The sequence below is a fragment of the Acomys minous genome (assembly GCF_964271855.1).
Source record: "Acomys minous genome assembly, chromosome: 2".
NCBI classification, from domain to species: Eukaryota; Metazoa; Chordata; class Mammalia; order Rodentia; family Muridae; genus Acomys; species Acomys minous.
Window position 1 is genome coordinate 68,123,775 of NC_140484.1, and position 27,316 is coordinate 68,151,090.

Consider the following 27,316-nt stretch of genomic DNA (forward strand, 5'->3'; position numbering starts at 1 on the left):
CCTGTAATCTCAACACTCAGGAGGCTAAGGCAGGAGTCATCACAAGCGTGAGGCCGGTCAGTCAGTCTTGGCCGTCAACTTGACACACCCGGGAAAAGGTCCCCTCAAGCTGAAGACTTGCTTCCATCAGTTGGACGTGTGGACATGTCTGTGGGGCATCTGATTGATTGCAGATTGATGTAGGAGAGCCCGTCCCACTGTGGGCAGTGCCACAGGTGCACGTGGACAGGATAAGAAAGCTAGCTGGGCGTGAACCTGGGAATAAGGCAACAAGCAGCTTTCCTTCTGGTTCTTTCCTCTGCGTCTGCTTTGAGCTACTGCCCAGACTTCTCTCACTAAGGGACTGTCACCTGGAAGTGTAAGCCAAATATATCTCCCCCTGCATTCCACCCCCCCCCAACTTGCTTCTGGTCATGATGTTTATTACAACAACAGAAAGCAAACTATGTCCCCATCATGCTCTTTGTGGAATTTTTGATTATCCCCCATTTTATAGATGGGGTTACTGAGACCGAAGTCATATGTTTTAGAAGTGACAGTCCCAGGAAGCGTTCCTGTGGCACCGTCGGCTTGGGGATCCTGGGGAGCAGCTGAGACGGTATCTGTTGGGGATTCATTCCAAACACCTTTCCCATATGTCCAATGGGTGGTGACGCTTACCACTGGTGATGCCGTGCAAACGCAGGCAAAGGAAGAGCTGAGTCCAGTTCTGTCCTGTATCCTGTTCCAGGAAGCAGCACGTCTTGGGAAAGCTTGGAAGAGAAGAATAGAAAGCCTTCAGAAAACTCCTCCCTGGAGTGAGCGGACTGCTGGAATCCATGACGTAGACACCCCAGCAAGGCTGGATGAGGCAAGCATGTGGAACTAGGCACAGCTTAAATAATAACAACACAGAGAGATGAGTGGCTACCTCCCCTCTACCTCTGAGCTGTGCACATAGGAGGTGCCTAGAACATGTGTGTTAAATGACCAACATATGCAGCTCACAGAGAAGTTCAATCCACATTTTCTTCCTTGAGTTTCATAAATCTATGGAACAGACAAAGTAAGTTCTGTCAGCTCCATTTTATAGACATCTGAGCCTTGGCTAGGTCTTGAACTCCAGAATTTAACATCTGACTCCTTTATGGATGTTCCCCCTGCAGTAAGAACCAAATTAGGCTGCTCAAAGCACTGCTGGCAGAATTAGGAAGAACCTTAGAGCCAAGTATGGGTCCCTGGCTTCACCCCAGATCTGTGCTGGCCTGTGTCCATGTTAAAAGTTGCAACACAGGCTGAGGGTCAGAGATGAGTAGAGAAGCTCAGGTTCCCAAGGGGAAAAAGGTCTCCATGGAGACACATACCCACCTACCAACCTTGAAATAAATTTTTTAAAAAATAAAACTGTCACTCTTCATATGGGAAACAATGGGGAATAATGCCCCAAGCCTCTTTGGAAATGCATTCAGTTGCTTGAAGAGGCTCCTGCACACATGCCAAGGCCTGCCTCTGCCTCCTGAGTGCAAGGATTACAGGAGTGCGCCACCATCACTCAGCGGCCTCTGACCTTCTAAACTCTCAAAGGGCCTTCGGGGTGTGTGACCCACATTCTGGAAGCAATCAGCCTCTTCTTTTATGACTTGGTGACACCCTCTGTCTATGCCACCTCCTAGGTCTAGTTGGGCACCTTTTTACCTGGCTGATGTCAAACAGCAGGAGCAGGCAGGCTGCCGCAGAAATCTCCTGCTAGGCTGTGCTGGTGGACTCCAGGGCATCCCATCCGCCGTGCCCATTGACGGCTCAGCACTCACTTCTCAGGAACAAATTGTCTAAAGTTCCTTAACCGTCTGAAGGTATACTTTCTCTTTGGAGTTGGTGGTGGTAGGGAAGGGCTTTTTCTAATCACCCACTCTAACTCCCCTCAAAACGACAAGGGGACTTATTAGATTTATTAATAAGCTTTAGGCTCAATAATTGGACAAATATAATCTATTTATATGAATCCTCTAAACTAACCTGGCCCCTTCCCAGCCACGTGCCCCAAATTACTTGCCATATTGGTCCTGTCTGGTGTGGTTTGTTCCATCAGGCCACTGCTTTCTCTACCTCTTCTACTCTTCCGCCTTGTCTCTCTCCTTCCTTCCTCGTGATCCCTACCTGAGACTCCAAGACCAGCAACAAAAGCTCTGCCTACCTCGCTTCTGCCCGGCTACAGACTGTCCAGGTTTTGTTTTTAATTAACCAATCAGAGACAACTGGGGAGCAAAGTTTACACAACATTGATCAGTGTATATGACAATGCCCTCGTTCGGACTGCAACCAGATTTTGGAGCCCAAAATTCAAGACAGAGCTCCAGCCCAACCCCCCAACGACCTTCGGGGGCTGACCCCTCTAGGGAGGACAGTTCCTGGAAACTGAAACACACACTGGTCACCTCTGGGTTCTGCTTTCAAGGTATGTCCCCCCTCAGACCTTCTGAGAGGTGGTGCTGGAGGCACATCCCCTTCTGAGGTCACAGACTGTAATCGCTCTGGCCACGGTTCTCTCACTTCTTCCCATCATCCACTGGTGTCAGTTTCCCTTCCCGACGAATCAGCGTGGGACTCACAGCGCTAATGTCCCTGCGTTTCTAACCTGAGCCACGAGGTACAGAGCTGAGCGTTCTGACATGCGCTACACCAGAGCGGGGAGCAGGTGGGGGCGAGGCGGGGGGGGCGGGGACACGACTCTGAAGATGCTACACCTGGTTGTATTTGTTACTTTTTGTTTGTTTGTTGCCACGATCTTGTAGAAGCATCTGAAAGGAGAAAAGGGTGTTTGGGGTTTTGTTTTTGTTTTTGTTTTTTTCTCTCACAGCTTCAGAGGGATTTCAATCCCTCATAGAAAAGAAGGCGTGGTGGACTACGCTCTGTGGGCAAGACTGTGTGGTAAGGGCGCCTCACATCTTGGCAGACCAGAAAGCTGAGAACACAGGCTGGAACCAGGGTCAAGCATGACGTTTGGAGGCCCGGAACTTCCTCCAGTCAGGACCCATCTCTTAAAGAGTTAAAGCCCGCCGGGTGATGGTGGCAGCACACGCCTGTAATTCCAGCACTCGGGAGGATCTCTGTGAGTTCGGGGCCAGCCTAGTCTACAGAGTCCAGGACAGCCAAGGCGACACAGAGAAATTCTGCTCGAAAAACCAAAAACAAAGATTCCATCGCCTTCAAAAGAACACCACAAAAAACCCAAGTCCGAACAAAAACCAAAAACCAACAACCCAAAAATTAATTGAGGATCTAGGCTTGATGGCACAGGCCTCTAATTGCAGCACTCAGAAAGGTATTGGCAGGCAGATTGTTGTGAGTTCGACGCCAGCCTGGTCTACAAAGTGATTCCAGGACAGCCAAGGCTACACAGAAAAACCCTGTCTCTATAAACCAAAACAACAACAACAACAACAACAACAACAACAACAACAACAAATTAACTAAGATTAGAAACAAAATTCCATAGTGGAAAGAAAAAAAAATCACAAAATTAAACGAATGCATGCATGAATGAACCATTCTAATTTTAAAAACCTGTTCAAATATAAATAAAATTAAATTTACAAAATAATAGCAGACCTAATAGTCAAATACACGGACATTTTATCACTGCTTTGAGGCTGGGTCTCACTGGTTCCCCCATACTTGTTCTACATCATATTTTTCAAGATGTTAGTATTGAGAAAACTGTATTAGCCGTTCACAAGAACTCTTTAACATTTTTAATGCAAGATTTTCTTTAAATATATGTGTGTGTGTGCGCGCGCGCGCGCGCGCGCGCGTGCGCACGCCTGAGCTTATTTGCACCACGTGTGTACAGGTAGCCACAGACCAGAGAGCATCAGATCCCCTGGAGTTGCAGTGTTAGGCAGTGAAGAGCCAGGAGATGTGTGCGCTGGGAACCAAACCCAGATCTTCTACAAGAGCAGTAAGTGCTTTGAACTGCTGAGCACCTGTGTACCATGTTGAACTGCATGCTGTGATGCCAGGGAAGGTTCTTTCGACAGAGTTGAAGATCTGAGTTCAATCCTCAGAAACTCACATGTTAGTAAAAAAAAAAAAAAAAAAAAAGGAACCAGTACCTATATCTATCCTACACACATACACGAACAAATACAAAACACACAAATAATGGAAAAAAAATTAAAATTTCATGTGAGTGTAGAGTAAAACCAAAATAAAAGGGATAAAGTTGCACAGTGCTGGCAAGATGCCTGGGTGCTCACATACCAGCTCAGGCTCATACGCACTCTGTTCCAGTTCATCCAGCACCCAGTACTGCCTTCACGAATAAAGTGCATGCACGAAGTATGTAACTTTACTTGTAGGCAAACATTCATACATCTACAATGAGAGTAAATAAATATTTGATACTGAGTGAGTTAACCCAGAAGCAGAAAGACTCACATGGTATAGACTCAACTTATAATTGGACACAAGCCCAAGAGGCATGTCCCATGAAAGTCTTCACTTACCAGGAGTTTGGAATAGTTGTGAGGACATCCTATTGGGACTCTAGGTGAGAGAAGTATGGGAGAATGGGGAAATAGAAGGATCCAGAGGGTCCTAGGAACCTACAAGAAGAACACCATGACGGGTGGATCTGGGCCCAGGTGTTCTGCTCAAACTACTGCACCAACCAAGGACAATACTGGCAGTAAGCATCGAACCCCTTCTCAGATCTAGCCAATGGACAAGACATTCTCCACAGTTGAGTGGAAAGCAGGGACTGACTTGGACGTGAACTCTGGTGCCGCATGTTTGACCACTTCCCTGTTGTGGGGAGGCCTGGTGGCACTCAGAGAAAGAATAAGCAGGCTCCCAAGATGAGACTTGATAGTCTATGACCATATAATGAGGGAGGAGGTCCCCTTCGGTCACAGACATAGGGCTGGGGAAAAGGGTGAAAGCAGGAGGGAGGGAGGAATAGGAGGATACAAGGGATAGGATAACAATTGAGATATAATCTAAATAAATTAATTAAATTTAAAAAAACATTTGTAGTCCAACTGTGGTTCATTAAAAAAAAAAAAAAGACAGCAAAATAAGTGTCTCAGACCCATAATCCCAATATTCTAAGTACTAACTGAAAGCACCATGACCTCAAAGATCTGGACTACATGCCAAGAAACCGGCAAAAAAGAAAAAAAGAAAGAAAGAAAGAAAAAAAAAGACCAAGGATGAAGTGTTTTTGAAAGATGAAGAAATAAACCAACACTCTGTCACTCCCTCACCAAAAACAAAACAAACAAAACAAAACAAAACAAACAAACAAAAAACAAGTCTGGAGCCACAGGCCTGCAGCCCAGGCTACTCAAGGCTGAAGCAGGAAGATGGCAAACCGTACGTGGACTAGACAATGAGTTAAGGCCAGTCTGAGGAACTTGGGCCTTATCTCAAAATTCAAAATTAATAAAGGGCTGAGCTATGGCGCAGCGTCCCAGGGCATGACAAGCACATGTGTGCCACTAGGTTCAGAATTCACACCCCCACCCCCACCCCGACATACACACGTGTGGGTACACTCCTGCATATACATGCAGCACAGACTGGGCATCTGTGGGAGTGCATTTCAGAGTCAAACCATAGCACCACAGACACTATGACCCAGGCCAGACACCGAGGGGAATAACGCAGCCTTTCACTCCTTCAGGAACTAGATCAGTCAAGTCTATAGAGAACCGAGGCGAGGAAGGGCATGGCTTAGGCTAATGGATATATTCAGTTTGCGAAGGCAAGAGAGTTCTGAAGATGAATGCATAACTGCATGATACGAAGGTTCATAATGCCACTGAAGTGTGGGCAGAAAAACGGAGGAGGTGGCAAGTTTTATCCAGTGTATATTTGACCACAATTAAAAAAAATATTTAAAGTTTAAATGTTATTTTGCTTATCTGAGAAATGTTTGAAGCTGTATATTAAATGTTAAGGAGCAGTTTGGGGAAAAAAACACATTTGGGGGCAATAGCTAACGATGAGGAGAGAACATGGCTTTTTGGTCAAAATGTTAATTCAGAGCAGAAGACCTAGGCATCTGATGGGATCAAAGAAGTAGGAAATGGACCCCTCACTCCTAACCCCAACACGGGGTAACCAACATGGCTTCATGGTGCTCCAAAGATGCTGCTGCTCAGTTCCTCCTGCCAAGGGCTTCGTGGGCCCCTCTCCTCAACTCATGTCTGAGATGTGAGTGTGGTCATCTCTATGCACATGGTCCAAAGGTTTCTGGTCCAAAGCCTTTGTGGAAAAAAATGGCAGGTGTAGGATGCAGACTGAGGACCTCTCCGGCACCTTACCTATGGTTTCTCTTTGCTTCCCCCTTCTAAGGTCCAGCAGGAGAAGGATTTTAGTCTGTCCTGCCTGCCTCTTCCTTCCTACAGTGCCTCTCGCAGTCGCTGTGTTTGTCTTGCAGTGTGTTGGGTGGATTGACCCGCATGATCTTGTTCCTGCTGACCCTCCATCCCTCCACTAACCCATGATGCATATGTAGGAGTGATGCAAGCGGTGTGTGTCCTGCTAGGAGGTGGGTTTGTGTGAATACCTCCGCATCCATGTGGCCTGGTCTGCTGTCGCCATGTTCTTACGTTGAGCCAAGCCCTATCATCCACACAGCAGGACCTGGTGCTATAGCTTTCTGACAGTGAAGACAGGCTCTTGGCAATTGCCCGAAAGGGGAACCTGGGCAAGATTTACTCCCTCGTGTGCTGTCTAATGGCAGCCATAGGTGTCCTTTGGAAGGGCCTCCTATATCCAGGCTCCTCATGCACTTTCCATTTCTGGAGGACATTGTGAGGTGTCTTGCTGCTTCTCCATATTTCTGAAAGCTAAGAAGTTATTTGGAGAAGTAGAGAGCAGGGAAAGACTCAGACCCACAATACCAGGGGGACCTGAGAAGAAGGAAAATTCAGGCTCCAGAGAGGTATGCTGAAGGGAAACTGAGGCAGAAGCTTCAGTCAGAGCAAGAGAAGATATAGGCCAGGCAAGGAACATGGGAGGTGGGAGCTGAAAACCCCTTGTTCCAGAACATGCCACCCTCCTTGCAGCACAGGGCCTGGGAAGCTGGTTTAAGACAGAACAGCTTAATGCTACGTGCTGGGTCTGGTCACACGGGTGTATTCACACGTGGAAATTCTCTTAAGGTCTGTGTGCTTCTCCACACATATATTCTACAGTTTGGTTTCCAGAAATACTTTAGGGGCTGCAGAGATGGCTCAGCAGTTAAGGGCCCTGGGTGCTCTTCCAGAGGACAGGAATGGGATTCTTAGCACCCACACAGCAGATCACCACTTCCTTTAACACCAAACTAATGGGTCTCATGATCTCTTCTGCAGGTAGGTACTGCATCCATGTGCTTTGTTTAAATACACACAGATAAAGCACTCATACACATAAGAAACAAACAAATAAGTAACTTTATTTTTGTTGTTGCTGTTTTTTTCAATACTGGGTTTTTCCGTGTACCCTTGGCTGTCCTGGAACTGACTATGTAGACCAGGCTGGCCTCGAACTCACAGAGATCCTCTGCCTCTGCCTCCAAAGCACTGGGATTAAAGGTGTATGTTACCACTGCCCAGCAATAAATAATATTTTAAGAGGGCTTTGACATTTCCTGCTCTGGTCCTTCCAAGTTAATGGGTTTTACCAGCCGTCTGGTTAGTTTTTGTTGACTTGGCACAAACCAGACTCACCTAGGGAGAGGGACGCTCAGTAGAGGCATTGTCGCCATCAGATTGGCACATCTGTGGGGCATTTTCTTGATTAACAGTTGATGTGAAAGCACCCGAGATACTGTGGGCAGTGCCACCCCTGGGCAAGTGGTCCTAGGTGGTATAGGAAAGCAAGCTGGGCCAGCTAGTAAGCAGCATTCTTCCACAGCCTCTGCATGGCTCTCTTCCATGATGGGCTACAGTCTGTAAGGCAAAACCAGCTCTTCTTGCTCCAGGTGGCTTTTGGTCAGCGTTTGAGCACAGCAACAGAAAGGCAAATGTATGCGCCAGCTTTCCTGAACTCTTTAGTAAGTGGACTGGACTGGAAACTTCTGCTCAGTGGAGGAAAGCACCGACTCTGTTTACCTATTCTTTCTTATAAGGGGATGTTAAGATTAATTCTGGATAGCCTGTTTACTTTTCTAAAATAATCACTGGGAGGAAACAGCTGTGAGGTGCCAAGGTGTGTGTGTGTGTGTGTGTGTGTGTGTGTGTGTGTGTCTGTCTGTCTGTCTGTCTGAGTTCTCATGTGCATTTGGTATATAAGTGTGTGCATGCCCATATATATGCATGTGTGTGTCACATGTGTGCTTAGGGGAAGCACAGGCTCCCTTCCTACACCTGTGTACTTAGGAAGAAAAGCACAGTTGACCATACTCCAAAAACACCTGGTTGAATCAAGGCACACACACCCCTACCCACCTTCACACACCCCCCCTGCATTAGTGTATGTGATGCACACACACCCCTACCCACCTTCACACACCCCCCCTGCATTAGTGTATGTGATGCACACACACCCCTACCCGCCTTCACCATCCCCCTCCTGCGTCAGTGTACGTGACACACATTCAGTAAGGATTTGGCGAACGAATGGAACATTTTGTAGAAGTCCAAGAAAGAAAGAAAATAGAGTAGAAATAGCTCAGACATAAATGTTTACATTCACTTCTAGCCTTTCTTAGGACGAGGCTGGAACAGGTGAGGAGGGAGCTACGCGGCTATTGCACACGGTTACTCTTCCTAGCCCTGCCAGCCAGACCACTCCCACAGCTGTAGCTCTGTGGTGCAAACCCCTGCTCTCTGGTGGTGATGCAGCTTGTTTCACTGTTGCCACAATCTGACCATCTTGTGCCAGAGGTTCCCATAATGCCTGGTCCTCACTGTGTATTCCATCTCTTCTGGACAAGATATCTTACAATTTAAATGACAGTAATTGTAACATTTCTGCCACAGACAGAATTCTGTCTAAAAATGGGCAAGCTTGGATGCAGGCAGAGTCAATGGCCAAACTCTGCCAATACAGGGTAAACAGGTCCTCAATAGTTCCTGCCTCGCAAATATGTCTGTCAGATATATTGGGCCAGAAGGCTGAAGATGATGCTCCAACATTATAGAGAGTGTTGGGTAACTGCTCAAGCAGCAAACTGTCCCTGTCATTTTCTCATTCTAGAAGCTGCTTACCTGCACTTCCTGTCTACTCAGATAATTAATTTTATTCCTTCTCAAGTCTCTGAAGGGGTTGAAAACCAGATAGTTTAGTTTTACAATTAAGCTTAGCTATTTACCGGTTAAGATGTTTTTAGGTCTAGATAGATGTTTCAAGTTGATAAAGAAATAGATATTGATTTATATTCAGAATCTTAGCCCCATCAAGATAGGAAAGATGTTCTCTTCAAGGTTGTCAAACACAAATAGCCAAAACATTATGAACGTAACATTTATATAATTCTTGATTGTTTTGTGGTTTTCTTGCTGTAGGTAGTTTATTGTATATATGTGTAATAATATAAATTTATATGAAAAAAAGAAAAAATGGTTACTAATTGAAAAATAAATAAATATCTACACACTGAAATAAAATAAAACAAAACAAATGATTTCATCAATATGTGCACTGCCCCAGAAGAAGATACTATCATCTCTGCTTAGGTTGGGCCAGTGAGATGTCCTGAATACAGGTGAATAGCATTCCCAAAGGAAATTGAGGGATCTAGCGGTTGGGGAGGCAATGTTGGGTAGGTCTAAGTGTGAGATGTGGGGCCAAATGTGAGTCGGTATGCTGAGAAGTGCCCATGTGCACTGCACACTGCACACTGGAAAGAAGGCCCATGGGGGCCAGCGCCATGCAGCTCATCCTTGGTAGAAGGGTTCACGTGCACACCACAACCACAGCTCCAATTAGTCACTGCATGATAACTCACTTCCCATCTCCCTGTCCTAAGACAAGAGGGAACTTGCAGCCAAGTAGCAATTTTTCCTGGTGGGCAATGACTCACCAGGTGGGTTGTCTATGGGATATTAAAAGAGGGGAGAGGTGGGGCTAAAACATTTGGGTTCAACGCAAATTATATAGAAACGAAGCACAGTGCCCACAATTCTGCCACCAAATAAAGCTTTCCCCAAATAACAAGACAAGAAAAAACACAGACTGTGTGGTTAACACTGAGCACAGCTGTTCCAGGAATGGATAAGACGGCTCAAAAGGACACAGATAAAATGTAGCTCAAACGGGTCAATTTGCTCATTAATATGTGAAGACATGCTTATCTGCTAAACCCCTATGTGCAAAGAATATGCCTCATGATGCCAAGAGGCCCCAGTTTCTGTTCCTTCAGGTGTGTGGGCCAGAGATGAAAGCAAAGTGGCCCACGGCTTTCTTTCTAGGGCAGACTCTTTACAGCCACTTAGGATAAACTTTGGCTACTGGTCACTAGACTCGTCCATCTTCTTGGAAATATGGGTGTGATTTTACAGTTAATGTAGAAGTATTATGGTTTGCCCTTAAATATTCCCCTAAGCGCATATCTTAGATTTGGACGTTAGGGATGAAGAAACCTTCAGTTTGGGCCTAGTGGGAGGAAATAGGTCTCTAATGTGTGCTATAGGAAGGGACAGTAGGACTCTAATCCTTTCTCTCTTTTTGCTTCCTGGCCACCAGTAAGTGAGCAGCTTTGCACCCACCATGATGTTCTGTGTCAACACAGGCCCAAAGGAAACAGAGCCTTAAAACCATTACTACAGAACCAGAGTGGACCTTAACTTGGGGAAATGCCTCAGACGGTAAAGTGCTTGCCGTGCAAGCATGAGGGCCTGACTCTGAGGACCCATGAGAAGCCAGCACAGTAGCATGTGTGTCTGTAACTCCGTGCTCCTGTGGTGAGACGGGAGGCAGAGACAAGAGAATCCCCAGAGGCTTGAAGGCCAGCAAATGCATTCCATCTAGCAGCCAACAGGAGACTCTGTTTCAAACAAGGAGGAAAGTGAAGACTAGCACACAAGGTTGTCCTTCATGTGTGTTCTGTGGCATACACATCCCTGCAGTCATACATAAACATGTGCACATGCACATACACACACATATTAACACATACACTAAACACCATATATAGACACTATACATAACATGTACACACAGAGATAAAGTGTGTGTGTGTGTGTGAGAGAGAGAGAGGGAGACAGAGAGAGACAGAGATAGAGACAGAGAGAGAGAGACAGACAAAGAGACAGAGACAGAGAGAGAGACAGAGAGAGAGACACAGAGAGAGAGAGACAGAGAGAGAGACAGAGAGACAGAGAGAGACAGAGACAGAGAGAGACAGAGAGACAGACAGAGAGAGAGACAGAGAGAGAGACAGAAAGAGAGACAGAGAGAGAGACAGAGAAACAGAAAGAGAGACAGAAAGAGAGACAGAGAGAGAGAGAGAGAGAGAGAGAAACAAACAAGATCCCTTTAGTATTGTGCAGGTAAAGCATTCTCAGGCATGGCCAGTAAGACACACTTAAAGGTACTCGTGTTATTATTCTATTATTTTTCATATGAATGTTGAGGTATACTAATTTCAGATCATTTAAGTTCAGAGAGTATAAGAAACTGGACTCATCCTAGGGAACGTTTGCACATTCAAATGCTTTTCATTTATTCCCAGAAAACCCAGAATTTTATATGCTATCTAAAAAAATATAAATGAAAACATCTGGCCTGATATTTTAAGGTCAGTGTAGCACAGTCATTTTCCTGAACAAAAGAGCTATTACCTTCTGCATCATGGCTGCTACTGGGCACACCAGTTCCTGGAAGCATCTCGCAGCAAAACAACTGTGTGCTACCGTCTCTTCTAAGTGGTTTAGAGCATTCCGTAGTCACAGTCACCCTATGTTCTCCAGATGATGCTAATTAAATTAAGTTACTGTCTCCTTTTCCTCATAATAATTTAAACAACATAGATAGATAGATAATGGATGATAGATAGATGGATAGATAGATAGATAGATAGATAGATAGATAGATAGATATAGGGGTGGCTCAGTGAGTAAAGGTACTTACTACCAAACCTGAGAATCCAAGTTTGCTCTCAGGGATTCACATGATGGAGGGAGAGAACTGACAAGTTTTCCTCTGACCTCCATGTGCATTTGGTGGCATGCACAGCCGTGCAATAAATAGGTAAATGACTAATTGATTAAAATAGCTTAAACCAAGATACGTACATCTTAGCGATCAACACTGAGGTGCATTACCTGCTAAAATATGCCAGCACGGTCTCATGGATCGGGATGACCTGGACTTTGCTGTTCAGCTGCAGGTAAACCCACAGGAGCAAGGTTTTCAGGAGATGGAACTCACTAAAGGTAAACAACCTGGTCAAAACAACAGACAGAGAAGAAGGATCAGGACTAGTGGGAGAAAACGATTTGTAAGAAAAAGAAAAGGTAGAAGTGAGTCTGAGGAAGGAGGCAAAGCCAGCGGAGTCCGTAGGTGACCTCAGACAATGAGCTACTAACTTGTTTTCAGCTCCAAGGGAGAATGAGATGCTGGGTGCTGAGCTCTCAGCCACCTGCCACACTTGCTGTAGAAATGATGTTGTCATTTAGGGAGCTCTCACTAATGCTCTATGTTCCCAAGTTGTTATAGGTTTTAACTGTAAACCCATGGTATAAGCCTATGAAATTGACATAGATGTACCTTGCTTTGATAGCTGTTGAAGTTGGTCCTTACCCTTATACATTATTTAACATTTCAATCAGCACTCATTGTGGCTCTGGGCATTACTCTTGGCTTGAAAGCATTGCAACAGGTATACTTAATAAGTTGGGTTCTTTTTTTTTTTCCAGTCAGCCATTATCCTTTCTTGCCTGCTAACTTTTACAGCTGAAGTGTCTCTCTCATTGGCCTCACTGGACCTCCTTCTGGCTTGAGGCTGAAATGAATGACTTATCTCAGGGCACACAGATCTGGGCTCAATCCCAGGTCAGGAATCTCTGGGGTACGACCGTGACTGCTCAGCCGTCAAAGGGCAAGCATATCCACTTCTCAGAATGCCGGCGGTGAAGACCAGAGGGGAGGACTCAGTGCACATGTTTCCAACTGGTGCCATAACTGACACAGAACATCTTAAGATCACACAAATTCATCATGGTTCTGGGCGTCAGAAGTTCAAAGTGAAGTTCGCTGGGCTCTGATCATGGTGTGAACAGGATCACAGTTAGCCTCCTGGAGGCTCTAGTGAGCATCTTTCCCCTGCCTTCCTCAGCATCAGAAAGCACTGTCATTTCTTGGCTTTTGGCCCCTTCTTTGGCTGGTCCAGCACTGCAGCATCTTCTGATGCCCTCTGTCTCTGAGTCTTCCCCTTCTGCACATGGAAAAGAGCCTTCCTGAGATATGCTGGGCTGACCCTTACACCCCAGGGTAGCCTCTGTTACACTTGCAACCCCAATTCCCCTTTGTCATGTACTCTGACATAGGCACAGGTTCTAAAGTTATATGGGCATCCTTGGGGCTATTACTGTGTTGGCCACATGCAGAAAAAATGCCTAGGACAGTGTCTGACACATGACAATGTGCTTAGCAGTGGCAGGTCTTACTCAAAGTGGCAGGATGACTTCTGGATCCAGAGACCAGGCTGTGGCACAGCAGCAAGAGGCATCTCCTCAAGGACCATCCCCTTCCCCCCCTTCTCTGTGTTGCCTTGCCTCTCTCAGACTCACTTTGTAGACCAGGCTGGCCTCGAACTCACATTGATCCAGCTGCCTCTGCCTCCCAAGTGCTGGGATTAAAAATGTGCACTACTATGCCCAGCTTATGCTTTTAATGCCAGCACTGGGAAGGCAGAGGCAGATAGATCTCTGTGGCTTTGAGGCCAGCCTGGTCTACAGGACAGCCTGTTCCAGGACAGAGACAGAGTAAGATGCTATTTCAAAAAAAAAATCCTGCCCTGCCCAAAGCCACCTCAATCCTCTCTGCAGCCTCTCTAACAGCTTCTGCTGGCTTAACTATCAAAGGAACTGTTTCAGCGATCTTAAGCCTACTGATACTTCCGGTGTCTGACTCTGGGCACAGCACCTGGCTATAAAATATGCCACAGGCTCTTCATTCCCACCTCAGGGGGTAATTGTAGGTGAAAACCAAGCTAAATCATGTCTCTGAAGAGCAATGCAAATGGAACCCTTCCACCTCTTATGCTATTTCTGGGCAGAACCAGACAGAACCAAGTTGGTCCCTATCTAGGCCACAAAAAGGCAGATGCCACATCCCCATAGAACGGTGGCTCTCAACCTTTCTAACACTGTGACGCTTTAATACAGTTCCTCATGTTGAGTTGATCCCCAACTATGAAGTTATTAGTTTTTTGCTGCTTCATAACTGTAACTTTACTACTCTTATGGATCGTAATGTAGATATCCGATATGCAGGATATCTGATATGCGACCCCTGTAAAAGAGTTTGCAGCTCACAGGATGAGAACCACTGTTGTAGAGACTTTAGTCAACTGGGTAGGGGAAGCCGTGTCATCTATTTTGTGTGTCTGGCCCTTTAAAGTCAACTGGTCCTTTGGGAATTCGTAGCCCTTCTTAGAAGTGCTGTGAGGTTCAGTGTCAGTTGCCTCTTGGATTTCTGGGAACAGGGAGAGGATATTAAAAAGCCAGCAGAGGCTGAGAGCGATTGAGTAGGATTGGAGTAGGGTCCAGGTGGCAGTGCAGCAGGCCTAGAGAGCACATGCCGGAAGTACAGCCGAGTAAGTCCAGAGAGGACATTTGGTGCAGGGAGAGAGAAGACTCAGTAGGGCTAGAGAAGAGAAAGGAGACTGAGTGTAGTCCATCAAAGAGAAGGCAGTTGAGCCAGATAGTTAGACAGTTAGAAAAGAACCCACAACATAGCAGAAAAAGACCAAGCAGCTTCTAGAGCCGCGGTTGCCCTTCCAGGCCTGAGCCTAGAAAGTTTCTTGAGATCATACCAAGGAGGGGTCAGCAGTAACAGGAAGGACGGTCAGGTCACGGGTCCATCACTCAGGTCCTGGCTTCTATGAAGGCATTTGCTGAAGTCCAGGCCTCTGCCTTTAGGACACTATCACTCACTCTGGATTCATATCCAGGCATATCCAACCTGTAGCCTGTATGTCACATGGACCCAGAAGAGTGATGGGTGCATCCCAATATAAAACCATAAATTTGTTGAAAGCATTGTCATTTTTTTTTTTTTTTGGTAACTTCATTGCACAGTCCTTGAACTTGAGCATTGTAGATGACGATGTTGTCTGTATCAGAAGGTTAGGCTTGGCTGGTTTAGCCCCCGCAGGAAGTGACCACAAGGAGAACATTCATACCCGCTTTTAATTAATCCAAGAGCTTTGGAGACTTCAGTGCAGATGGAACCCAGGCCCCCACCCTGCACTGTGCGTCGCCTGGCATTTGCTTGCAGCCGTGACAATGTCACTTAACTGACACTTGTTCTTTGGGAGAAAATCATTGTCTTGCATAAGACACTGTCTTCTTATTTTATTTTTCAATAAAAATGCTGTGCATGAACAATAAACCTCCTTTCTGCACACTGACCGTGGAGAAAGCCACGCCCACACGAACAGGCCATGGACAAGGAACTCCATTGCTATGCTGTACAGCAAAAGACTAAATAAAATAAAAGGCCTTTAGAGGAGAAATGAAAGGAGTTGGTTGTGGGTTTGGTCCACAGAACCCTGTGCAGCACTTAGAATTAGAAGTCTGATTAAGCACATCAGCATGGGCTGGGAGGGAGCACAAGGCCTGGATACAGTGAGTTGGTTGTGGTCCCTTCCTACCACTGTAAGGATGCTGATTTGCAAGACAATATAATGCATTATTTGTGGATGCACAAGTATGCAGAGAGAGTCCACTCACATGATGAGGGGTGCCTACAAGCTCCTACCAGCCAGGTCCTTGCTTTTAGGAACAGAATAGCACTGAAGAAGAGAGGTGAATGGCTTCGTCGGTAATGTTTTATTTGTTGTTGTTTGGTTTTTGTTTTGCTTGAGACAGGGTCTCACTGGCCTGGAGCTTACTATATAGACCAGGTTAGCTTCACCCTCACAGAGCTCCACCTGCCTGGGTGTGAGCAACCCTGGCCTAATATTTTCTAATTCTTTCTCTCTCTCTCTCTCTCTCTCTCTCTCTCTCTCTAAGACAGGGTTTCTCTGTGTGGTCCTGTCTGTCCTGGAACTCACTCTGTAGACCAGGCTGGCATCAAACTCAGAGATTCACAGGCCTCTGCCTCCCAAGCGCTGGGAATTAAAGGCGTGCACCACCACCGCCACCACCTGGCAATTTCTTTTAGTTTATGGCAGAATCTTACTATTTATGCATTTAGATCAGTAACTGTATTGTGTTCTGTATTAAAAAAAAAAACTTTTACAGTAAAATCAGCCAGAGAAATGGAAGAGCAGGCAAAGGTGCTTGCCGGCAAGCCTGACGACCCGAGTTCAATCCTCGCGAACCCATGGTGGCAGAAGGAGGCTGATCCCTACCGGCTGTCCTATGACTTCCTTACATGTGCCTGAACATATGGATAACACAAATGTTTAATGTTTATAGTGCAAAACAGTAAGATCAACATCCTTATTGGCCTTGACCATTGGTAAGGAAACAGGCCTTGTAGGTATACTAGAGTCTGGGGACGACATGGGTCAGAGTCCATTCTAACTTGGGCTCAAATCCAGTTGGCCTACTGCGTGGGAGAGGGGAAACACAGCTTTGACTAATCATTTCCTGTGACCTCACAGGTAAGAACTGGAGGTGACAGTGCCAGCACCCAGAGCTGCTGTGGGGATGAGGCCTCTGGAGAATGCACTCAGAGTGTTGTGAGTTTGATAAGTGCTCGATATTTGGTAGGCATCGTTGTTTGCCAGAGAAGGACCAGCTTTAGAAATTCCACGTGAGACGGCTCGGGGTTACTGTCAGAGTGTGTGACAGGAGTGACAAGGATGGTAGGGGTGTCTCTCTTTTTTTTCTTCTAAAAAATGTTACATATCTCTGTGTGTGTGTGTGTGTGTGTGTGTGTGTGTGTGTGTGTGTGTGTGTGTACGTGTGTGTACAAGTGCACAGATGTTTTGACCTGTATTTGGAGAACAGCTTTGGAGACACAGCTCTCACCTTCCACTTTGTTGAGGTGACATCTCCCTTGTTTCTGTGGCACTTGTACCCCAGACTCAGCAAATACTTCCTACCTGCTAAGCCATCTCACCTGTGTCTTTTTGTTTAGGGAGTTTCTGAGATTCTGAGCTTCCCCGGGTCATAGCTAGGAAGGGGGGGGATCCTGGAGACGGAGGGACTGGACCTCCTGTTGTAAGGTACACTTTTGTGTAGAGGGGAACTGGATGGGCCTTGGCGCTTGGCTTCCAGGAACAGAGAACTTGGAATGAGGTTTTTGTAAGTTGGGGTTACAAGCACAGGGTCACCTGGTAGTGACCTCTACAAGGAGAATGAACCGAGAACCACATTCTCTGAAAACAAATTAAGCCCAGAGGCCCAGGAGGTCAGGAAAGCAGTGCATATTTGCATATAGTTTACTTTAGATTGTTTTCAAAATAGAGAATACCCCCACCAAAAGATGAGGTCAAGCTCAGGGACATTCAGAGAGAAATGCTGGGCAGCCAGGGTAGAGGTTTCACTGAGAAAAGGCTATGGATCCTTGTGCCTTTCTGACCGGCTGAGAGTCAAGTGACAGAGGTGGCTGGCAGGTCAGCTGAGTGGGGCCTAGGAACGCTCAGTCCCTGGCCCCAAGGTTGGCCTTTCCCATGCTTCCTGCTCTGGCCTCACACAACCTCTCAGGGCGTGTATCCCAAACCTGGTTGACCTCTTTCTGGGAGGCCTCACAGCCATGATGGATAGGGGGAAGGTGCCATGCTGGAGGCAGAATGTGGGTTCCTGTGCCAGCCCAGGTCCTCATCAGCTCTCTGATCTAAGAGGCAGTGACTGCAGTAGTGTAAGGGTGGAGACGCTGAAAGGGAGGCCGTGCAGTATTGTGGCTGGCAAAAGTTCTCGGTTACTGGAGGAGGTGTCCCCTCTTGATTGCATGTAGAAAGTGGTGCCCTTGATGGGAGGGCCTCCAACCTGGTTACACTTGGGGGTGGGTATGTGTACATATGTACGTGTTCATGTGTATGCATGTGTATGTAGGGGCCAGACGTTGACATTAAGTTGACCTCAACCCTGCTCTATCTCATTTTCTGAGAGGTCCTCTCACTGGCCTGCTGCTAATTGACTGAACTAGGCTGACGACCAGTGGACTCCTGGGGTCCATCTACCTCCACCTTCCCAGCGTAGGATTGCAGACGGGAGCTGCCGTGAAGCCAGTGGCTACTGAAGATTGATTCCAACCTAAGAGGATGTGAGGAGTCTGGGCTGCCTGAGTCTTTGTCCACTTCAGGGAGTGTGGGCTGAAAATGGAGATCCTTGTGAGGTAAACTCTGACCTGTCTGCACAGGTGCCTCCTCCAGACAGCCAGAAGGATAGGACCCAGTTTCCACCTCCTGTCTGTCAGGCTGGAAAGTCTAGACATTTGACACGTAATGCTCTGGAACTATTTTCCTGCCTGGTGAGTATGTTGTCAGGCCTGTGCCATCACCGATGTTCTGGATGTGGTCAGATGTTTTGTTTTGGTTTTTTTCCCCCTCTCTTTCAGTGAAATGTTACCAGTGTGGGACAGCTCAGCCTTTCCAAGGAGAGGGGTGGATGGTGTTATGTAACGTCTACAGATGCCATGTTTACATGTTCTTCAGTGTCCTGACCTTTGCTCTGTTGGAGGGTGGAGTGGAAGGTAGTGGGTACAAGAGTGAGAAAAACATAGGGAACCACAGCACGAGTGACTAGGGCCCATCAGTGCCCCACTGCTCGCTCTGGAGTTGCCTTCTAGGCTCTTCCTAGATAATGATGTTCCTCGATACCAGAACTCTACCTAGCTGCCCTCCTGCCTCTATTGATGTGAGGACATTGGGGTGGGGGTCACTTGGTGAATCTAAATTAGCAATAGGATAGGTTAAGATCCAGCATGGAGCAACTCTTTGAAGACCACCCCTTACACACACACACACACACACACACACACACACACACACACACACACACACAGGCCAAAGGAGGGCATCAGGGGGTTGTCGCTGTGTGCCTCAGGACTTTGAGGCAGGGCCTCTCCCTGAACCTGAAGCTTATGGTTTTCTTCTAGTCCGGCAGCCAGCAAGCTCTTGCAATCCCACCTCTACCCACTCTGCAGCACTGGGTTTATGGGCATGCATGAGGCCATGCTCAGTTTGCTATGGGGGTGCTGGGATCTGAACTCAAGCCCTCATGGTTGTATAAAAAGCATTCTTAAGCACGGAGCCATCTTGATAGCTTCTAAAAGCAGGACACTTTCTACCACAAGAATATGACAAACATTTGGGGCATTTTTTTTCCTAAATAAAATTTTTACTACTAATATTCCTTTAAAGTAGAATAAGATTTCCCACCTTTGAAATCCACCCAGAGGGAACCTGTCTTTAGAAATTATCCGTGGGCACCAAGAGCCATCTAAAAAGAGTACCAAAGAGACGAAATATTCTAGCTGCCTTTCTGTTGCCATGACACAGCACTCTGGCCAAAAGCAACTCAGAGAAGGGAAGGGTTTATTTCAGTTGACGTTTCCAGGTCACAGTCCAGGAGTGAGGCAAGTCAGGCCAGGAGCTCAAGGAGGAACCATGGAGGAATGCTGCTTTTTGGCAAACTCCCTCCCTTCCTTCTTCCCTTCTGTCCCTCCCTCCCTCCGTCTCTCCTCTCCCTCCCTCTCTCTCTCTCTCTCTCTCTCTCTCTGTCTTTCTTATACAGTCCAGGCCCATCTGCCTATGGATGGTCCCACGGGGCCCCTCCCACGTCAATTATCAATCAAGGCATGTCTCACAGACGGGGCCAAAGGCCAGTCTAACCTGGGCAGGTCCTCAGTTGAGGTCCCCTGTTCCCTGGTGACTCTAGATTGTGTCAAGTGGATAACAAAAACGAACCAGTACAACTGACTGGCAACTGAATAACGTGTACTCCTAAACTAAGCCTTGAATTAGAAGGAGAAAAAAAAAGTGTTAGTGGGGACAGAACTGGGCCAGTGATAACCAAGTATCATGTCAACAGCAAACTTCCTGAAGTTGGTAACTGCCTTGTCATTAGATTGTTTTTTTTTTTAATTCTCTTTCTTAGGAAACCATCACTGATGGCTTTTGAGGTGAAAGAGTACCTGTTCATGGTTTACTCCAGTTGAGAGAAGAGAGAGAGAGAGAGAGAGAGAGAGAGAGAGAGAGAGAGAGAGAGAGAGAGAATGTTTATGTGTGTGAGTGTACATAAAACCACACACATGCAAACAAGGCAGACACAGAACTCTAAGGTGAGTGACTCAGGGCAAAGAGTGACCCTGGGAGTGACAGCGACAGCGACAGTTGATTGAGTTTTTCTACTCTGCGTTACTATAGAACCAATCCACGTGCAGTAGAAAGCAAGCCTCACATCTTGCTCTTTTCCTCAAGGAGTGCTAGGTACGGTGCGGTCCTTCCTCACAGTATTGGGCAACCATACCGGCAGGGCAGCCCTGGCAGCCAAGAGATCGCAGCAGTGAACAGCAGGTCGCCCCACCCCCACCCCCACCCCGATGGTGGCATACGAGCTATCCCATGCATTCTCACCTCGGGCTGCGCTCAGCCTGTGATAGATACAGTCAGACGAGCCAGTGCTCTTTGCACCATGCTTGTTGTCCCTGACGCTTGAGTTTTTCAAATAAAATATTTGAGAAAGAGGAATTAAGAACAGATGGTCCTCTCATCTTGGCAATATCATTTCTAGAAGTATAATGTAAGGAAAGAATCTGAGAAGAGGAAACACATGCACCAGAGGCCAGTTACTGAGATGACGCAAATGTTGGTAAAACATTAGGAATCAGCTAAGGGCCGTGGCTCCATGAACGGCTGGAGAAAGGAGGCGGCAGACCTTGGCAGGACAGGACAGGGAGCTCAGGCAGGAGGAAGCAAGCACAGTTGTGGCCGTCTCTGTGGAGAGTCTGAGGACAGTCCACGCAGGCGGGGCTGTGTCAGACCATACAATTGTGGGGACAGACTGTGCTTGTGTGGGTCACAGCCAGAAGCAGGAGGCACACTAGAGGCCTCTCGGTCTTGCTGCTTCGGGCCATGGGATGGCACTGGCACCGTGGAGTGCTTGGTTTGGAAACAGAATCAACCTCGTGGTCAAGATGAGGTCAAAGCAGTGTCCAGAAGAGTGTCCCAACGCTCTAGTGTGTTCTGAGGACAATGTGCCAGGAGAGGGGTATACAGCAAGGGCAGGGGGCTCAGAAAGTCGGGGTGTTTAGCTTTGACAAAGAGACCAAGCAAGCAGATGAACATCCAGGTTTAGAAATATTTGGCAAAGGAGTTGGGACTAGAGATGAAATTTTGTTTGGGGTGAGAGATTTTTTCTTTTCTTTTTTCTGCCTTTCCCTGATTTCCAACTTTTTCATAATTAATATGAAAGAACATTGTCAGGATCCTTTTTCCTAAATGACTTAAGCAACAGTCTTTTGCTTCTCTGACCTAGGCAGTTAAGGAGACAGCTGACACTAGCAGGTCCTTACCTAGAAGGAGCCTGAAGGGTTTCTCTCTTCCCGACCCCACATACAGCACCCTGAGTTTCCGCTCCCATCCACTGCCCGGTTGTCCAGGAGAGCAGGGAATTGGGAATGAAATGGCATGTTCACTGGAATGTGGGTGTGGCCTCTACTGGCACATCTCCTCTCCCCAGCAGCAGCTGCTTCTCCCCCCTTCCACCCCAACCCCCATCCACCCTGGAGGTAGCACACCAGCTCTGACCTGGGCGACTTCAGCACCTTGTGCAGTAGGTGCCGAGGGATGTGTCGGAGGTTCATCTCTGTGCCCACCAGAGGGACCAAGTTCATTGCCAGCCACTTCTCACAGGCCTCAGTGAGCTGCTCTTCCTTGTACTGAGGAGGCAAACAGGAAGGGATGGGATAAAGCATGCCTGGCTCTTAGCCCCCTCTGCTGGCTTGTGGTGTCACTGCATGCAGATGTGCCCAATTTTCATACAAAGTACGCTGGGGTTGGCATAGATGTGGGGTGTGTGTGTGTGTGTGTGTGTGTGTGTGTGTGTGTGTGTGTGTGTAGGGGAGGTTGGGAGTATGGAGGGTTGGTGTGGCAGAGGATACTCACAACCATTAGAGTATTCAACTCCACTGATTTAAACCACCCCTATGAGGTTGGCTCCCAGAAATCGCTATCTCACCAATGGAGAAACTAAGGTTCCAAGATGCCTTCTTTCTGTGGTCACACATAGCAACTGGTCCAGCCGCTGTTCAGGCTGCTTGAGCAGAAGCCTGTAGGCTGAAGGGCCTGGGCTGTCTTCAGTGACCCACTGCAAGTCTAGGGGGTCAGGTGGATAACCTGTGCGGAGCTCAGACGCTGCTCCGGCATATGTTTTAGAAGTAAAAATGAGCCAGGAGGTGGCGGCACATGCCTTTAATCCCAGCACTTGGGAGGCAGAGACAGGTGGATCTCTGTGCATTCGAGGCTAGCCTGGTCTACAAAATGAGTCCAGGACAGCCAAGGCTACACAGAGAAACCTTGTCTCAAAAAACTAAAACTAAAATAATAATAATAATAATAATAATAATAATAATAATAATAATAATAATAATAATAATAATAATAATAAAGAAAGAAAGAAAGAAAAGAAAGAAGTAAGAATGAAAAGACAGGGACTTCAGGGAAGGTAGGACACAAAATACCACTCTAGCTAAGAAACTACTGCCATTGATACCCGCTGGGAGAGAGGCCTTTTAAGTGTGTAAGTGTGTAGCCCTTGGTAGGGAAAAGGAACAGAGGGATTAAGGGATGGGGTGAATGCGATTAAAATACACTATACAAAATTCTCAGATTGATTTTTTAAAAAAGAGAGAGGGGCGTGTGGAAAAGGCTTCTAGAATGAGGGCTCTTGAGGGGGGCTTGGTAGACCTTGCATGTGCTGGGGATTTGGGTTTTTCCAGGTTAAAGACTTGCTGAGAAATGGCAACCAGCATGCAGGGCTGTTACCAAGAGCGACTTTCTGACACTGGTGCGGCGACGATGAGAGCCAGGTGAGTCTTGACTAACACTGAGATGCAGCATCGTGACACGCTGGCCTGAGACAAGCCTGTCTCCTAGGGTGCCTCTAGTCACAGTGAGCAGTGGCTGGGGGAGCGGGTGGGGGTGCTGGAATCGTGAGGTAAGGCTTGGGACGAAGCACTGGCCTTCAGCAGTTAGAGCTCTGAGCAGCTTGCATCCCTCCTCGTGTCCACTGTCCCCTGATAATAAATTACTGTCCCCAGCACAGACACGCTGACTGGGCCCGGTGGGGGTGGGGGGGTACAAGAGCTCACAGGATCCCATTTGCGTACTAGGAGGTGTGTGGTACCTCGGTGAGAAAAGCCATGCTAGCAACAACTCTCAAATCCCAAGATTAAGGCCTTTTATGCTGTTCTCTTGTTCCCGCATCTCTACTCTTGAGTTGGTGCTTCTGAGTAGACAGTTTGGAGTTAGGACTGGTGGGTGACACTCAGGATCTGGGTGCTCTTGAAGCCCTGGCACCCCCCAACCCCGGCTTCAGGGCCCACAACCCCACCTGGCCATTCTCACCTTGCAGCCGGCCAAGTAGAAGTTCTTGACGGTACTCGGTGACAGTCTGGTCAGCATCATGTTCACACACCTGTGGAGAGAGAGCCGCGGATGCTGACCACCCCACATGGGGTCAGAAAAAGCACGTGGCAGGTCTGCGGCATGTGTGAATTGTAGAGGAAAAGCAAGGACGACAGAGCTGCTGTGCAGAGGGAGGGGAGGGGTGAGCCCGAGGTGAGCTGGGGACAGGGAGCTGGAGGAGGCTGAGGTGGTACAGGAAAGGAAAGGCGGCATCTCGGAAGTGTCCTGTGCCTCAGCCTTCTTATCGGACATTAGGTCACCTTCAGGCACAAGGCATGCTTGCCTTTCCAGAGAGGGCGGAGAGTGCGAACAGCCACGGAGCTCACAGGCATCGTCTGGGTTTGTTATCACCCTGTGGTTATTGAAAACTCAGTTGAGATTCACTTAAAAGCTAAGCAGTGAGGCCAGGTGTGGCAGCGTGCGCCTTTAATCCCAGCAATCGGGAGGCAGAGGCGGGGGGGATTGCTGTGAGTTCGAGGCCAGCCTGATCTACAAAGCGAGTCCAGGACAGCCAAGCAAGGCCAACACAGAGAAACCCTGTCTTGAAAAACCAAAAGAATAAAAAAGTGAAAAAAATAAAAAAAGCTAAGCAGTGACTTGCATTATTGACTACATGTATGTGCATGTGTGTGTAGGTGTGTGAGTGCCGAGGCATGCATATGGGATTGAGAGGACAACCTGTAGGGGTCAGTTCCCTCCTTGGGGGTTCCTAGGGATCAAACTCGGGTTCTTGGACTTGGTGACATGCATCTTTCCCCCCTGAGCCATCTCGTGGGCCCATGGAGTGGCCAGTGGGCAGGGGGTCCCTAGCCCCCCACACCTTTAGAGAACTGCTTTTACTAGCTTGTTTTGCTGTGGCACCTTTGCCAATGTGAAAACGAAGAGAGATTCACTGCCCATTTTCTCTCTGGCTGTCGCTGAGGACATTTACGCCTCCGCAAAGTAACTTGTGTCTCTAGATGCTTAGGTGATTTTAATTCCCATCTCACGTCATTCATCAAGTTTCCCCTGGCCGTAGCGGAATGCTCAGCTAAGGGTGTTCAGAAATGAACGTGTGGTGACCTGTGGTCAGAGTGTGGGGTGTTATGGTGGAAAAGTTTCAGCTTCCCCATCCTTGTTTTTCTTTCTAACTCTCTAAAAATATTTTTAATGTGTCCAGTTGTTTTATTTCATGCACTGGTTTTTCTTTCTTTCTCTCTTTCTTTCTTTCTTTCTTTCTTTTTTGTTTTGTTTGAGACAAGGTCTCTCTGTGTAGCCTTGGCTGTCCTGGACTCGCTCTGTAGACCAGGCTGTCATGCACTGGTTTTAAAGCCTGTGCCAGAACAAGGTAAGAACCAGTGAATGGCTAAGTAACCTGGTCATGACCAAGCTACCCTCCACCCTTGGGTTCTAGAACAGTCTTGCTGATGCAGGGAGACTGACCATGCCCCTAATGGTCATGGGAGCACAGGAGAACTGTACCCAGTTGATTTTATGTCTATGGTAAACTTGTGACTGAATTTAAGGGTCACAACCTGAATCCCAATCCAAGTATAGCCACTCTCTTCAATAAGCCAATTAAAAGAGCCAAATTAGGCGCTGGAGAGATGGCTCAGCAGTTAAGAGCACTGGCTACTCTTCCAGAGAACCAGGGTTCAAGTCCTAGCACTCACGTGGCAGCTCACAACTGTCCGTAACTCCAGGATCCAACACTCTCATACAGACACACATGCAGCAAAACATTGATGCACAATAAAATAAGTTATTAAATTTTTAAAAAGCCGAATTAAAACTAGAAATCAGAAAAAGGAGATTTATTCAATGCAGCCACATCACATTGGAAAGAGAGACGCAATCCAGTGAGCCACACCACCCCAATTCTGCCTTTGGGGTCCCTGATGTGAGATTGAAGTTTAACTAGAAAACCAAGGACATGCGCATATGAGCAGTCCCAGTCAAGGTGTGTCCATGTCCACCACTATCTGGGCTTCCGTGTCATCTGATATGGTCACGTGACAAGTTATTGGAACTGTGTAAACTCTCTCTAGGAGACAAGTTTCCTCCTTCCCTCAACATGAGATAGATCCCTGGGGGTAATTTTCATTTCTTGGTGGTCCATCATTTCAACAGGCTGATAGTCAGATTGAGAGACACAGTGTCTTTTTTTAGAATATCTCCATTTCTGCTGGGGCCTATTAGAACCCCCTTCCTTCTGTTTTAACACCTCTGGTTCATAAGCGTGCAAAGCCCATCTGTTTTCGTCTTTGTGTCTCTTAAGCCTGTCCCTTTGCTCCCCAAACCTAGCTCAGGACCTCTGTGCCTCCCGGCTCCACCTCAGTACCAGCCTCCCACAGGGCCTGAAGAATGAGGCCCATGGCACAGTGGGGCCCCTGTCATAATCTCTTCATGCTTCCGGTCACCTGCTCTGCTGACTAAACCAAGTGGAGGATGTTGCTGATGTGACCTCTGAGGTCCCATATGACCCAGGCTCATCCTAAACCCCGGATTCACCTTTCCCTTCCTCCTCTTCTCCAGCCACCCTGAGTCATCCTGTGGTGGCCATGGTCTCAGCTGTGAGCCCAGGCCAGGTACCAGGGTAGACACCGATGAGAGAGCCTACGCACCATCACCACGTGACACACGCGTGTGTGTGCACAGATCCCATCCCTCAAAGACCTCCAGGACGCGTGATTCAGCAGCCATCAGACTGAGTTCTCACGAGCCAGGGCCTCGGCTGAGATAGCCTGCACACCTGGTGCTCAAAGTTACAGTGCTGTACGAGTGACCCGGGGCACTGCTGTCCTACTCCATGAGCACACACGCACGTATGCGTAGTCACACACACCACCCTTTTCAGCTGGACCGGCAGGCATACCCCTGTCAACTGTACCACCAGCTTCTCAAACACAGGCTCAGCTGTGTGGCAGGCCTGCCCTGGCCTCTGACCTACATTACTGAGCCCACTGGGGCAGGTCCCATCTGCCCAGGCTTATGAGCAGGTCAACAGGCTCGGCTCGTTATAACCAAAGTTCTGCCTGCTCTGGCACTCAGGATAAAGCAGGGAGGAGGAAAGGGAATAGAGGACCGGCTCTTCTTGGATCATCTACGGATATGCAGGGAACAGGGTTCTAGAAGTCGTGTAGGGCTTCCAGTATTGGAGGCAGGACGGTGATGGTTGGAGACAGAAGGTGGCCAGAGACCCCCTTAAAGAGGAAGGCCACCCTCCCAATATGTGGGCCCCGGGGAAATGACCCGAGTGAGCAAGGTGCACCTTCCATAGTTACTACAGTAACAGACTTGGCCTGAGCTGAAGTCGGTGTCGGCCACGACATTAGGAGTATGGGGAGTCTCAGGCAAAGTCTGACTTTCCCGCCGATCAATCGCCTGCGCAGTCAAGGCCAGCTTCCTTAGACAACTGCAAGACACAAACTGACTCTGGCTTTAGCTGCTCTCCTCCCATCATGCTCAGCTACACAGCCCCGCAAGTCTGGCCATACAAACATCCTGGGAGACTTTCTCAGACCACAAGCCCCTCTCAGTGTGTCCCTCACAGATCAGTCCAGAGCTCTGAGCACCTGAGGTCCTTGGCTTGTGGAGCAGTTATATCCCCAGTAAGCC

At 47.6% G+C, this 27,316-nt stretch overlaps 1 protein-coding gene and 1 long non-coding RNA gene across 3 annotated transcripts in view; one reads left to right on the forward strand and one right to left on the reverse strand.

Annotated features, from left to right (window-relative positions):
• BTBD16 (BTB domain containing 16) overlaps positions 1–27,316 on the reverse strand; it is a 58,597-nt gene that overhangs the window by 12,780 nt on the left and 18,501 nt on the right. Inside the window, exons 8-11 of the mRNA XM_084772705.1 lie at positions 23,660–23,729; positions 21,842–21,972; positions 12,237–12,356; positions 661–752 (exon numbers count right to left, since the gene is read on the reverse strand). Coding sequence (XP_084628831.1) covers positions 661–752; positions 12,237–12,356; positions 21,842–21,972; positions 23,660–23,729 — 413 coding nt within the window. The remainder of the gene's footprint in view (positions 1–660; positions 753–12,236; positions 12,357–21,841; positions 21,973–23,659; positions 23,730–27,316) is intronic.
• Positions 15,896–24,253, forward strand: LOC311592386. 2 transcript variants are annotated; one of them, XR_014777394.1, is made up of 6 exons: positions 15,896–15,960; positions 16,748–16,951; positions 18,201–18,354; positions 18,451–18,561; positions 23,032–23,121; positions 23,667–24,253. It is a non-coding gene; the product is annotated as an uncharacterized lncRNA (long non-coding RNA). The 2 variants fall into 2 exon arrangements; XR_014777395.1 differs by lacking the exon at positions 15,896–15,960 and having other exon boundaries at positions 16,149–16,951.